Source organism: Myotis nattereri (assembly GCF_964212035.1).
Source record: "Myotis nattereri genome assembly, chromosome: 2".
NCBI classification, from domain to species: domain Eukaryota; kingdom Metazoa; phylum Chordata; class Mammalia; order Chiroptera; family Vespertilionidae; genus Myotis; species Myotis nattereri.
Genome location: NC_138076.1, coordinates 27,397,039 through 27,410,438, shown reverse-complemented (window position 1 = coordinate 27,410,438; position 13,400 = coordinate 27,397,039). Strand labels below are relative to the sequence as shown.

Genomic DNA, 13,400 nt, shown 5'->3' with positions numbered 1-13,400 from the left:
GAGTCAGTTCCCCAGCTGAACCCGCAGTCACTCAGCATTCTGTCTCCCTGTGAAGGCAATCAGGTCCTTCAGGGGTGAGGCCTGGCTTTACCCTCCTTTCCCAGCCCCCAGCCAGCGGGGGAGGTTCTGCACACACAGCACATGCTGATTGGGCCTTGGTGCAGGACCTCACCTGGGATCCCAGCAGAGGACAAACGAGGGGTCTGGTTAAAAACCATGGATCCTTTCTGTAAACACCACTTCCTACCCACAGGCTGAAGGGCAGCACCGTTCATGCGAAGGTGGCCTTGCCTGCCAGTCTTCCCCCACCCCACCCACTGCTACGTGTGGGAGTGAGCCCCAAGTCAGTGTGTGTGAGCCCCAGTGCAGGCTCTCTCCATTGAGCCTTTGCTCCCCGCTCCCGCTAAAGCCAAGCTCCTCTGTCTTGGACAACCTGCAGCAGCACAAGCGCCCTCTTGCAGCACACTCTTAACAGAACCCAAAGGCATGAAGATCAGTGAGTCCTCAAATTTTTAAAAAGACTCCCCTGGGAACAAAACTGCGTTGAATGAGTACAATGAAAGTACTAACAACAAAATCATCCTAAGACAAAGTCTGACTTGCCAGCTCTTGCCGTTTTGTAACAAAACACTCTGTACACACAGGATGTACATCAAATACAGGCTCCATTCGTCCCAGCCCAGGGAAGGTGGGCAGAACTGATGCTCAACCGAGGCGTCAGCACCACAGGTGAACCTTCTAATTCTATCTCCTCTTTCTTTCCCTCTCCCTCATGTCCTCTCAACCTGGGAGATAGGATCTAGATAGTAGGGCTCAGTGCAAAATGAAAAGGTAGGGTCCCTTGTCTAAAAATTATGGAGAATTTCTTCTGCTCATGGATGGAGGGCTGGAATCCTGCCCACTGGCAAAAATCCAAGGCTGGGAAACTCTCTTTCTCACCCTCACCACAGGATGAATTCACTGGACAAAGTGTAGCATTAAACCATTTATATGCATGTAAGCCTCTTAACCAGGGGTTCTCAACCTGTGGGTCGCGACCCCTTTGGCGGTCGAACGGCACTTTCGCAGGGGTCACCTAAGACCATCCTGCATATCAGATATTTACATTACGATTCATAACAGTAGCAACATTACAGTTATGAAGTAGCAACGAAAATAATTTTATGGTTGGGTCACAACATGAGGAACTGTATTTAAAGGGCCAGAAGGTTGAGAACCACTGCTCTTATCTCTGATTTCAGAATAACAAGCATTTCTCTCTCCTTAAAGGAACTCAAAGCATTAGAAACAAATGAGGTGTGGGAGGAAGCAGAATAGAGGGGACAGGGTGAGGTGGAATAGAGGGGCAAGGAGAAGTGATAGAGGAGCCGAGTAGCAGGCAGGCCTATTCAAAACTTAGCAGTGAACCAACGTGGTGGGCCCAGTGCACAGACGTGAGGGTGCTCAGAAGGGCAGGGCGTGCTGAGTTCTAACGCCCTCACTTCCGTGGAGACTCTGGCTGAGAACTGAGGGACCTGAAGTCCTCTGGCCGTCCTGCCTGTCAGCTAGCCTCCCCGCACCATGTTCTCTTCCATACACAGGCTAGCCCCACCCACCGTGCAGAATCCTGCGCTCCTGTATTTCTGCACCGAGATCCCCAGGGGCCCAGAAATGCACCTGAATGTCTGCCTAACCATTTCCTACCTCAAGTCACAAAGTTGCTGACAAAGAAGCGCATCACAGAAAGGGACACTGAGAAAAGGACCTATTTATTCCCTGTGCACACAGTCCAAGTACCTTGTTCTCCAAGCACCCAGGACCTGGAAATGGATTTGACTTGTCTAAAAAAAAATGTAGCCAAGTGGTCACGGGGTGTTCCTTCGAGGTTATGATGAGACTCAAACAATGGGAGTCAAAGACTCAGTATCTTCACGCCTTGCCTTCGTTCCCCAGGAAGCACGAAGGCCTGGTTATAGAGCACAGGAGGTCGGGATTACTGTGCAGACAGCTACTAAGGTTTTACAGCTATTTCTATATCCCCGTGGTTTGAACAACACATCATAGGGTGCCCTCAAAACCTTCAACTTCTTATGGATCATGGCTTGGCTCCAGTTCACCCCCAAATCAAGTCCTCTAGTGTCTGCCCCTCTCTTGCCACAACTAACCCTGAAAAAACTGCAGGAGGGTGAGCTGCAGAGGCTGGTGACAGAAGAGCAACCCCGTGGAGACAGACATTACAAATGCCTCACACAGGATTCACATTACCAGATGTTTGGATTATAAAAGAAGAATAATGTAGAAAGCTAAACTGTTTTATGGGATGACATCAAATGTATGTTTAAAAATATAAAATGAAAGCCAAAAGTCGTGCCACGCAGAGTCTGTGTATCCCACACTGAAGGAATAACGAAACCACAAGCATGGAGAAGGAGTTTCTGTTGACTGGAGGAGATAAACAGTCAGGCTCCTAGGGCACAGGACCTGATCACGTTTTTCTGTTAACTTCGTTTCCCAGATGGTTGCAAAAAAAAAAAAAAATTCATGCGAGAATCCAACATGAAAATCAGTGCCAACAGAACATCTGGGGAAAGGAAAAAGGAGGCAAATGCTGTTCCCTATTTGTTTTAGAGACCCATAAGAATTAAAGCAACCCTATATAATAAAAGGCTAACATGCAAATCGACGGAACAGTGAATGACCGGTCGCTATGATGCACATTGACCACCAGGGGCAGACACTCAACGCAGGAGCTGCTCCCTGGTGGTTAGTGCGCTCCCACAGGGGGAGTGCCGCTCATCCCAGAAGCCAGGCTCACGCTGTTGAGTGCAGCAGTGGTGGCAAGAGCCACTCCTGCCTCTGAGGCAAGCTAAGGACCCCTCAGGGGATGTTCAACTGCTGGCTTAGGCCTGCTCCCTGCAGGGCTTAGGATGGGCTGAGGGGACATCCACCCCCCGCCCCCCCACACACACACACCCAGTGCACAAATGTTGTGCACCGGGCCTCTAGTATACATAATAAATTAGATAGTCACCAAGGTGGTATTCTCCTGCTGTAAGCTTCACAGAATTATAGAAGGTGGTCACAGTCAGATGGGACTATAAATCGTCTATTTGAATTCCTCCTTTTATGGAGGAAGATCCCACAGGGTAGGTGGGGTGCCCTCAGTCAACCAGCAGAGTGGGCGGCAGAGCACCTTCAGGGATAGCACCTCGGCAAAGCTAAGGAGAAAGGAAGTTAAAGCAGTGCTCTGTGTTTTGCAGAAGGCTGGGGCTGGGTAGGGCCTTGGAAGACACCCAAGTCCAGATGAGGAAACCAAGTCTCAAGGAGCGTAAGGGTGTTGGTCAAAGTCACACAGTTTCCCACGCTCATGTCATCATGCCACCTGCCTCATGGTTGGCTTTAGGTTTTATGTGACTATTATTGTCTGGAAGCATTCCAGGGGCTTTTATTATTATTCCTTTAAACACAAACAATCCCCATGTTCATTGTACTAGTTCAGGGTCAGCAAATTTGTGGCCTTCATTTAAAGCTCTGAGAGTCTTGGAACATCCCGCTGGTAACCTGAAATTTTCCCATGGACTTATAAATTGCTCCAACTTTTGGACTATTAACAACTCCCCAAACACAAACTCAATTTCTCTGAGGTTATGTTTAGAAACCCAAATAAGTTACATTGAAGATATACTTCACCCTTATAAGGTCCTATCACTTGCTCTAACTCGTTGCAGAAAACAGATTTCATATCAGACCTTTCCATTCCCTTCCTTCTCTGTGACTAGGTGTAGATCAGAGAAGTGTGATTCAGGATTAAAAGGTCCTCGAACATAAAACATAAGTCAGTCCAACTGCCTCTCTGAGGTGGGAATCATGAGTTATACCCACCTGCCATGGAGCCATCTGTTAACACTGTGGTCCCAGGAGTCCCACTTTGTTCTAAAACATCACTATTTGAAAAGCACTCCTTCGCTGAACTTATCAACTTCCTCTGACTAGCGGCATCTTTCACAAGACCCCGTTTGCTGAGAACATAAAAGATGGCCTCCACAATCTTCTGTGTCAAGAGTGGAAAAATGAAATAAACTGCTTCTTATGATAGTCAAACATGTATCAATACAGGGGTGGGCAAAAGCAGGTTACAGATGTTCATATGGAAAACAACACAAAATTAATCAATAGTAATACAAGAATGAACTCTGTTTCATATACTCACAACTGCATACCTACGTGTACCCACCCCTGTATATTTAAAGTGCTTTTGCCAATTTTCTCATCCTATGAAAACAGCTGACTAGACTTTCACCAAACGTGGATTGATCCGCTTTGAAACGCAGGCTGTGTGCTGCATGTGAAACCACCATTGCGCAGCTATGATTCCAGTGCCTCTGAGAGAAAGTCAGCCACATCTCAGGGCAAATAAACTCAGGGACAGAGGCCTGCGTCACTACTGATCAAGAACAAGAGTCCTTGTGTATGAAGCTGTCGTATCAGAAAAGCAGGCGGAGATTTCAAATATGAATGCAGATTAAAGATCAGAAGGGCAAACATTCCAAATTATAGGCACTGATGTGTAATCAAGTTCTTTTGAAATCGCTTTGTATGTGGGCAGCTTCTGTAGCATACTCCAGTGGCAACCAGGATTCACTTTTTAAGTATATTTAATGATTGCCCCAGGGATCAGCTAGCAAGATAATATATGTGGAAATGTTCCATAAACTCTAAAACCATAAAATCTGATGCTGCATCACCATGATATTTCTAACTCTGAGTGTTCACCATGAGCTTATACTTGCTGCTGAATGTGCTAGGCATTTTTAACACCACATATAAGTGAGTAAAAAACAAACAAACAAAAAAAAAACTCAACCCTGACACCAAAAGCTTGGTCTTGTAAAAGATTTCTTTACCTGGCTCTAGGTATATGAAAAATGATACTATGGCAAAATTGCATCAATTTATGGTTCACATATAAAGTTGAAAAAAAATCCTAAGACAGGAAAATATCCAAAGAAAACAGGCATAAATAACAGTGGGAGGGTTTTTGCTACAACTGAACAGTCCACCTTGCCATGCAGGCTGAGAGATGGTGGCTCACAACCCATCAGGGAGTGGAGTAATGTGGACCCAGCGACATGTCTGGGAAGCTGGAATGAACTCTCTCACGAAACAGGGGAAAGAGCTGGATGCCCTTGAAGGCACTTCCTCTCCCAAATTATTAGTTGATGTTGAACCACTGACAATGAGAAAACTGACAAGGAAGATGATACTAACGAGTCTTCCAAGAAACTAGACAAGCTGCTTTCTTCCGGAGTTGGATACAATCAGCCACAAATTAATACTAGATTGTTCTTTGCCTATTGAAAAGAAGAAAAAGCTCACTCATTCATCTCACTATATTCCATGTGTCCCTTAAGGGCCCATCTATACAATATAACCTGATGGTTAAGGGCATGGCTCAACAAGACTTGCCAGATTCAAATCCTGGCTCTGTCACCTGCTCACTGAGCAACCTTAGGGAATTTACTTCATTTGAACCTCTATTCCCTTATTCACTAGTGGGGTCATTATGAGGAAAAGGTGAATTAATAAGTAAAAAGTCCCCGGAACAGTGTCTGGCCAATGTAAGTGCTGTACGACACGTTACTGCCCTTCTGTTCGCGGGCCTCACAGCCAGGCCCCATCTCCAGGAGAGAAGTGCCCGTGAGAAGGGCTCAATTAAAACTGCCTATCATACTCCTCTGGGGTTTCAAAGTTTTATGTTTACGTTTTGTTTTACGTATTTCTCTTCTTCTTCTTCTTCTTCTTTTTTTTTTTTTTAATGAAAGCAAGAAGTTCTACTTTCTTCTGCCAAAGAACAATGAATCTATCCACTCAATGACTGTGGTTTCCATGAGAAAGTAAGTGGAAACAGATGTTTCTGAAAAATAAAAACCATACTATATAGCACTGGTGTCGCTCACATAAAACTTTCCACCAGCCATCCCCAGAGCCAGCTGCCAGCCCCCCGCAGCTGTGACGCCCCTGGGTGCCTGGGCCCAGACACCTCTTCCTCTACTTTCTACCCCAATCCACAAAATTGCCAACCTTCGATGAAATCCGACGCCGTGTACGGATGCTGGTTTGGGCTGTTCTCTGCAGGGCTGTTGAGGGTCTCCAAGGCTGATTCGATGGCTTCCACCAACTCATCCCGCTTGTCTTTCCTCACGGGTTTCTCCTCAGGGTGGCGGGTCAGGCCCGTCTCCAACTGGTACACCTTCTGCAGGGTGAAACTGTCGAAAGGCACTGCGGCGTACTCGGTGGCCAGCTTGACGCCAGCGTGCACCTCCGCCTTGTCCACCTGCGCGTGCAGGAAGGCCAGCAGGTCGGCCTGGGTCTTCTCGGGAGCGCCCGGCTCAGGGCCCAGGCCCGCGGCATCGCTGGCGTGATACTGTGCGTTCCTGAGCTGCTCGCTCCTCTCCTGCAGCTCCTCCTTGAGCTGTGCGATCTGCCTCTTGAGGCTGCTGATATAGTTGCGGTGCTGCTCCTCCCACTCCTGCAGGGCGGCCTGGTACCCTTCCTTCCCTGTGGGGCCGTTGGCCCTGGGCAGCCCCAGCTGCTCCTCGTTGCCTTTGGGAGTGCACGCCAGCATGTAGAGGACCGAGATGGCACAGCAGAGCAGCACAAGCAAAACCACCACCCGAGAGATCCACGCAAGCAGCCCCCGGCGAACCATCGTCATTCAGGAATCAGCCATGCGTCCAGAACTGGCGACATCCCAGAACCTCAGGGCCCCACGGGAGGGCTTGCCCCGGACTAGACCACGGAAAGCATGTGTTTGGGGCCCCCTGAGCTGCCTTCATCCATTTCTTTCTACAACACGTCTTGTCTCTCGAAGTCAAGCACCATGTGGAACACTTTTTCTACTTCTACAGGATGGTCTTCCAGGCAGAAGCAACGAGTTAGCTGAAACCTCCAAATGTCCACACTCAGACCCATCCTAGCTTCCAAATGTGCAGCAGGTGACAACAGGGGACCTAGGAAGAGACCAAATGACAAAACACTTAATCAAGATAATAACACTCTTATGTTCACGATGCCAATCAATGTTCAATAGACCGCCCATGAGGTTTACAGGAAAATGCTTGTGACAGGTGATTAAATATTGTTAGATGTTTGGAAATCATAATGCAAAGATGCATTTGCAGAGCAATGCATATAAATAACAGAGGATACAGAACAAAAGACTGGAAGGAAATATGGCAAAAATTGAAATCTCTCTGGATGGAAGTATTAATGGTGATTTTCCTGTTTCTCTACATTTTTCTGTATCTTGTAAATTTTCCACAGTGGCACTTATTATTTTGATGGTTAAAAGGGAAAAAGCAAACTTTAATTGACATTTAAAATTGAAGGCAGGGACTTCTCTGGCCATGTCTTCCCAGGCTACAAAAGGTAAGACATGCATGGGCTCGCCAGGGTGCACTCATTCAGGGCAGGGCTCCAAGCTGGCTCAAAGGGTCTTCAAGCTTATGATCAGGAGATAGGGAAGCAATTGGAGGTTCAAATATGCCAATAATCAATGTGGATGATAATATATTCAGGAGGAGTCAGGGGACAGTTATTCCAGCTAACTCTCCAATTCTGCTTGTGGACAGGAGATGGTGAGTTTACCATAGAAAAGGATGGGGTTGGGAGAAGAACAGAGACCAGATATACTGTCTTATCAGGACTCAAATCCCAGGCATGTTTCCACTCCAGCCTCCAGGAGGAATTCTGTGTCCTGATTCTCACCAGAAATATCCAGACGGATCGTGGGGCCTTCCATGTGACTACATGCTCTGCCCCTCAACTCCAAATGCCTGTAACATGTGAATCAGCCTGACTTGCTGTTCCCATTTCCCCAGGCATCCCTCCACCCGTCATGGTCATCAGTTCAACACTGCTTCTTCTGCGTTCTCCCTTCCTCAGTACCTATCTGAGCCAGAAAAAAAATAAAGAATGATAAATGGAAAATAGGTCAAATAAAATTTATTGTTTAGAGAGATTTTTATAAGATCTCCTAGATGCATCTTTTTTGGTCACTTCTCTTAAAAAACAAGCTCCCTTGGGGGTACCATCTCCTGCCCTTTTTATAAAAATTTGACATTTTCAATAAGCCACAAAAGAAAATATAAATTATTCTTTTAAAAATATATATTATTGATTTCAGAGAGGAAGGGAGAGGGAGCGAGAGATAGAAACATCAATAAAGGGAGAGAATTATTGACCGGCTGTGTCTTGCACAGCCCCTGCTGGGGATCAAGCCGGCAACCTGGGCATGTGTCCTGTTAGGGAATCAAACTGTGACTTCCTGGTTCATAGGTCAATGTTCAACCGCTGAGCCACACTGGCCAGGCAATAAGTAAATTATTCTTTACATAGTTTTCACCCAACCCAGAAATCCAGGTTTGGGGCCAATAATCATCTCATTTACCGGCAGTCTGTCACATTTACTGGAAGAAGGGCTCCAGTGAATTAGGAATGTCAGGACCTCTGGGAGAAGAGAGCGATGTTCCTTCTAGCATTCTCTCTATGCTGACAATATAGTAAATAATTAAAGCTCCTTGGCAAGTATGTACCTGCTATATACCATGACCACACATGAGAGTTCCCCTTTTGTTACCCTGGTGATGCAACCCTTACAGATATTATTATGTTATCAAAATAGTTTATTTCTTAATTTTCCTTAAAAATTCAACACATAATATTCTCTCCAATATTTCCCTTGGCCTGCGAATTCTCTTTTGTATAACTGAGAATATGCAGTTATTAGTGCTAAGTTTAAAGTGTATTTTAGCCCTGGAAGCCTTTTCTAGCTGATGAAAATCTTGGGATTCATATAATTACTATAACTCTGTGATTAAAAACATCTCAGCTTTGGTATTCAGGCACCTTGCTGATTTTAATGAAATCTCTCAGATGAACTCATTATATCCAAGTATTAAATTACTAGTGAAGACATTATTCTGCCACTTTAAAGACTTTTACTTTAAATGAGTTGTCATTAAAACAAAATAAGCAAATCAAAAAACAAAAATGAAATACTCAACACAATTTATTGTGTGGCAGAAACACAATCTTTCCAACAGATTTTTTAAATGGAATAATTGTCACATTTGCATAATAAATTGAAATCACGTTGGTTAACTAAAGCAATGTATTAAAACTAAAGAAACTTAAAACTGCACAATAATTATTTTGTTCTGTTCCACAAGGCTCTTTTAACATCTAGTCTGGCTTTTGAAATCCACTAGTATACTTTTCAAAGTTATTTAATACTAGTGACCCGGTGCACAGATTTGTGCACATTGAAAGGAAATTAATTAGAAGGTGGCTGGTAGGGCGGGACTGGGTGAGAGTGGGTGGACATGTCCTGGAGCCAACCTCCCTGGCGTCTGAGGAGTGAGCGGGGTCCCTCCAGCAGGTGGAGTCCCTCAGCCTGGCCTGCGGGGATGGGGCCAAAATAGGCTCTCCAACATCCCCCAAGGGTTCCCGGAGTGGAGAGGGCACTCTACAAAGTTTCTGTCATATAGGGTGTGGAACGCGAACGCAAGTGTGCAGTAAGCCAGATTCAGGGCCCATAGTGCCCAGCAACAACATAACCCACAGCTGAGGTGGAATCACATGGCCCCACAAGGAATTGGGCTCCCTCTTCTTTGGTTTCAGGATGCATCACCCTAAAACCACCACTGCCAAGTCACTGCAGCTGGGAAGCTCCTGCGTTGAGAGTCTGCTCCCTGGTGGTCAGTGCGCGTCATAGTGACCGGTCGGTCGGATGGTCAGGCATTTAGCATATTAGCCTTTTATATAGATAGATAGATAGATAGATAGATAGATAGATAGATAGATAGATTCCATTCTTCAGGATGCAAAAGAAGAAAAAACAGATTTAGAAAGAAATGACTTATTTTTTAAAATTTTTAAAAAATATATTTTTATTGATTTCAGAGAGGAAGGGAGAGGAAGAGAGAGATAGATACATCAACGATGAGAGAGAATCACTGATCAGCTGCCTCCTACACGCCTCCCACTGGAGACCAAGCCCGCAACCCAGGCATATGCCCTTGACCGGAACTGAACCCGCGACCCTTCAGTTGGCAGGTCAATGCTTTATCCACTGAGCCAAGCTGGCCAGGGCTGCCTTTTTTAAATGAACAATAAAAACCCACATAAATTACTACCAAAGAGGCAGGAATGAATTTCTCCTTTTACATGTCAGGAGCAGAAACTGTATGTCAGAAACAAAGTCCTGCATCCTTTAACAGATAAAATGTTTTTCCATGTGTCTAGCAATCTAATCGGTAATCAAAATAGTAACAACTGGCCAACCTATAGAGACTGGGAGTATCTGTGTGCTGAGGTCAGAAGACTTATCCTTCGGCTGATCCTCCCTTCTACGGAAATGTCAAGTGGCAGCAGAGGACGACATTCTTAAGAGCAGATGGTACTTCACCAGCTGTACCACATCGAGGAAAGAACACCTCGATGAGATGCAACCGGACCAAACGAACAGCTCAGCCCCAAAGGCACGGGGCAACCGCTCCCTCTCTCCGCAGAGGTGCCGGGAGAATCAGAGTTAACATTTCTAATGTGTTTACAGACCTGCAGAGGGAAGGCACCAGGCAATTACCGAGCACTGTTACAATCTAGAGAAGACAGTGAAAATAGAGCTTTATGGGGCCACAGCAGCATTGTGCTACTATTTTTAAAACTTTACAAAGGCACCCAGATTATAGCTCAGTCTTTGGGGTGGCTGGGGACAGGGAAGGAATGGCGAGCAAGAAGGATCCCCTGTCAATAACCAATTTTAGGGCCTTTGGGAGAAGAGAGATGCATGTTCCTTTTTTTTTTTTTAAATATAGAACATCCTTTGTGCTGCTCAGGTTCCTTGCCACTTGCCTTTTTAAATGCCCTTCCTTACTCATTGCTTTCCCACTTCCTGTCCTGGCCAAATCCCTGAGGATGGTTCTGTGACGCACCCTGTCCAAAACCCTGGATTCATTGAGAACTAAAGGGAACCTCCGATCACGATGGTTCTGCTGCCATTCTTACAATCCAGGCCAGGGGTTGCCGAAGGAGCTCACAGCACTTCGTGACGCTTTAAGGCAGAGTCTCCGAGACAAGTGGGCCTACACCTAGGGTCCAGCAATGGAGCGGGCTCCTCAGGCTCCAGGTGGGAGTCGCCTGCCGGCCCCGACATCCTGCCCAGGCCAGGAAGTGTCCCGGGAGTCCCCCAGCTCTCCACACCGCACAGCACTGACTCAACAACGGGTCACACCACAGTCTGCTCCAGCTAGGACACTGCCGTTACTCATCCTTATTAGCTCCGACTATGTTCTATGTGATGCATAGGAAAGTACAAGAGACAAAAAGATGAACCAGAAACAAAGTCCAACATCAGCAAGTTTATAAGCTTATTGAGGAATGAAGGCCTCACCAATAACTATGATCCCGGAGAGACAAATGCCATTAAAATAGATACAAAGTGTTAATGCCAGCGCTCCTCCCTACTAAATGTATGTGTGCTGAGGGAGGGAGAGGGTTGAGGCTATAAACAAATACATTTTAAAGTGACATAAGCTTAAGATGAATGTTAGGCATCAGCACCATGTGTTAAAATAAGATAGGCAAGTGGCTATAGGTCCTGTGTATCATTTCATCTTAGAGTGGAAGCTCTTCAGAGCGTGAAACTAAGACACTAAGACGCTCCACGTTTGGTCTGGAGTCTGGCATTTACCCCAGACGGGGATGGTGGAAATTAGAATTTCTGTGGCCAGAACAGAAGCAGCCAGTAGCATGAGTGTATGCATTTCATTCTACAGGTCCTGGTGAACATTCAGATCACGAGAGCTGCATACTGTGATGGAGAGCGCCGGGCATATCTATTAATGTCCACGAGATGCTCAGAGATCTGAAGGACCCCAGGACAAGCCCCACTGAGGACATGCAGGCAGGGTAGCAGCAGGCAGGAGGGATGGTGGTCTCAGGGCGAGACCAGGTCAGGCAGCAGCACATACTACAAGGACAGGCCTTGTGAGTGATAAAGAAGACGATTCAAGGAGTGGCAATAAAATCTACAAGACACCTCCCCCTGGTGTGCAGGCCCAGCCAAAGGGTTGATGGGGAAAAGAGCCAGGCAGTGTCCACTGGGCCAGGACGTGGTAGACCAAAGCCCAGCGCGGCCGCGGGAGCCTGCCCCACACAATCGGCCCTTTGATGACAAGGGCACAAGCTCACCTTCACTCAAAGGGTGAGCTGTACTAACTGTACCAACAGAATGTAAACCGGGGTCATATCTCCTGAATAAATATACCATCCTGAATGTGTGTGGAGAAGGCATCGTGCAAGGATTCTTACTCAGAGAGTTTTTAAATGCTCTCAAAAATGTACACAAAGCTAACATTGTACTCTTGGCTCAAACACACGGCTTCATTTAGAATTCCCTGCACCGCAGTTTAACTCCTGGGTGCAGGGTGTGGTAGTGGGGGGTGGTAGCCAGCTTCCACGAGGGCCCTCAAGGATCCCCGCCTCCTAGTCTTCACAACACCGTGCGTTTACCTCCCACACTGTCCAAGGTGCGGGGAGGGAGGGGCCGAGGGTTGATGGGAATGACCAACATCATATGGCAGAAGTGGGAGAAAACGCTGCACAGTGTAACAGAAGGCAGACCAAAGCCACTGTAAGCGCCTAAAGATCCTGAACTTCTCGGCCCTGCTCCCAGCACACATTATGTGTACAGACTGTTCTTTTCCATCTGCCTTCTCTTAAAGGAAGTGAGTATATACAACCCACTCCTGCCACGGCTTTGTGGAGTCCGCAATAATCCGCCTCCTGGACACACGTTAGTAGTTCAGGGCTGAGGACTTGCAAAGAAGTAAAAATAGTCGGAGAATGAGTATGCCAAGAGCTCTCCATCTCCCTACGCCACATCCACCGGGGAGCTTTAGGGCAGGGTTTCCCAGCTATCACAGCTCTTCCTGGAACTCAGGTTTCTTTCTCCTTATCATTATTATTTTGTTAAATCGATCAGGGGAACGCTGGTTAATCATACTATATCATATTACAATACGATATCTATATTCTCTATCGTCAGATTTCCTTTCCCCACGGAGTCTTCAGTTAGCATGGACTCGTGTGCCGCGTGCCTCATCCTCAGCTGTGTCCTGGTAGCAACTGCAAAGCTGAAGCAAGGTTAGCAGACCCGTGTTACTGTCGACACATGAAGAGGTGCTAAAGCCACACCCCACAGAAGGGACAGGGCTGTCACACAAAGTCAGCAAACGACTAGCGTGTCGGATTGGCTGGGAGAGCCTGAAGCGTCCCCGGCCACCCCCAGCGCTGACACCAGATTATCTGGCCCGACCCGAGGCTCAGCCACACACAGAAAGGGATCCGCGTGGGTGGGA

General features: G+C 46.6%; 1 protein-coding gene across 3 annotated transcripts in view; it reads right to left on the bottom strand.

The window, feature by feature from the left end:
• Positions 1 to 13,400, bottom strand: part of CSGALNACT1 (chondroitin sulfate N-acetylgalactosaminyltransferase 1) — a 300,121-nt gene that overhangs the window by 68,904 nt on the left and 217,817 nt on the right. For all 3 annotated transcript variants that reach the window (XM_081085041.1, XM_081085042.1, XM_081085040.1), the window contains one exon: positions 6,061 to 6,989. In XM_081085041.1, the coding sequence (XP_080941167.1) occupies positions 6,061 to 6,694 (634 nt within the window). In that variant the 5' untranslated portion in view covers positions 6,695 to 6,989. The remainder of the gene's footprint in view (positions 1 to 6,060; positions 6,990 to 13,400) is intronic.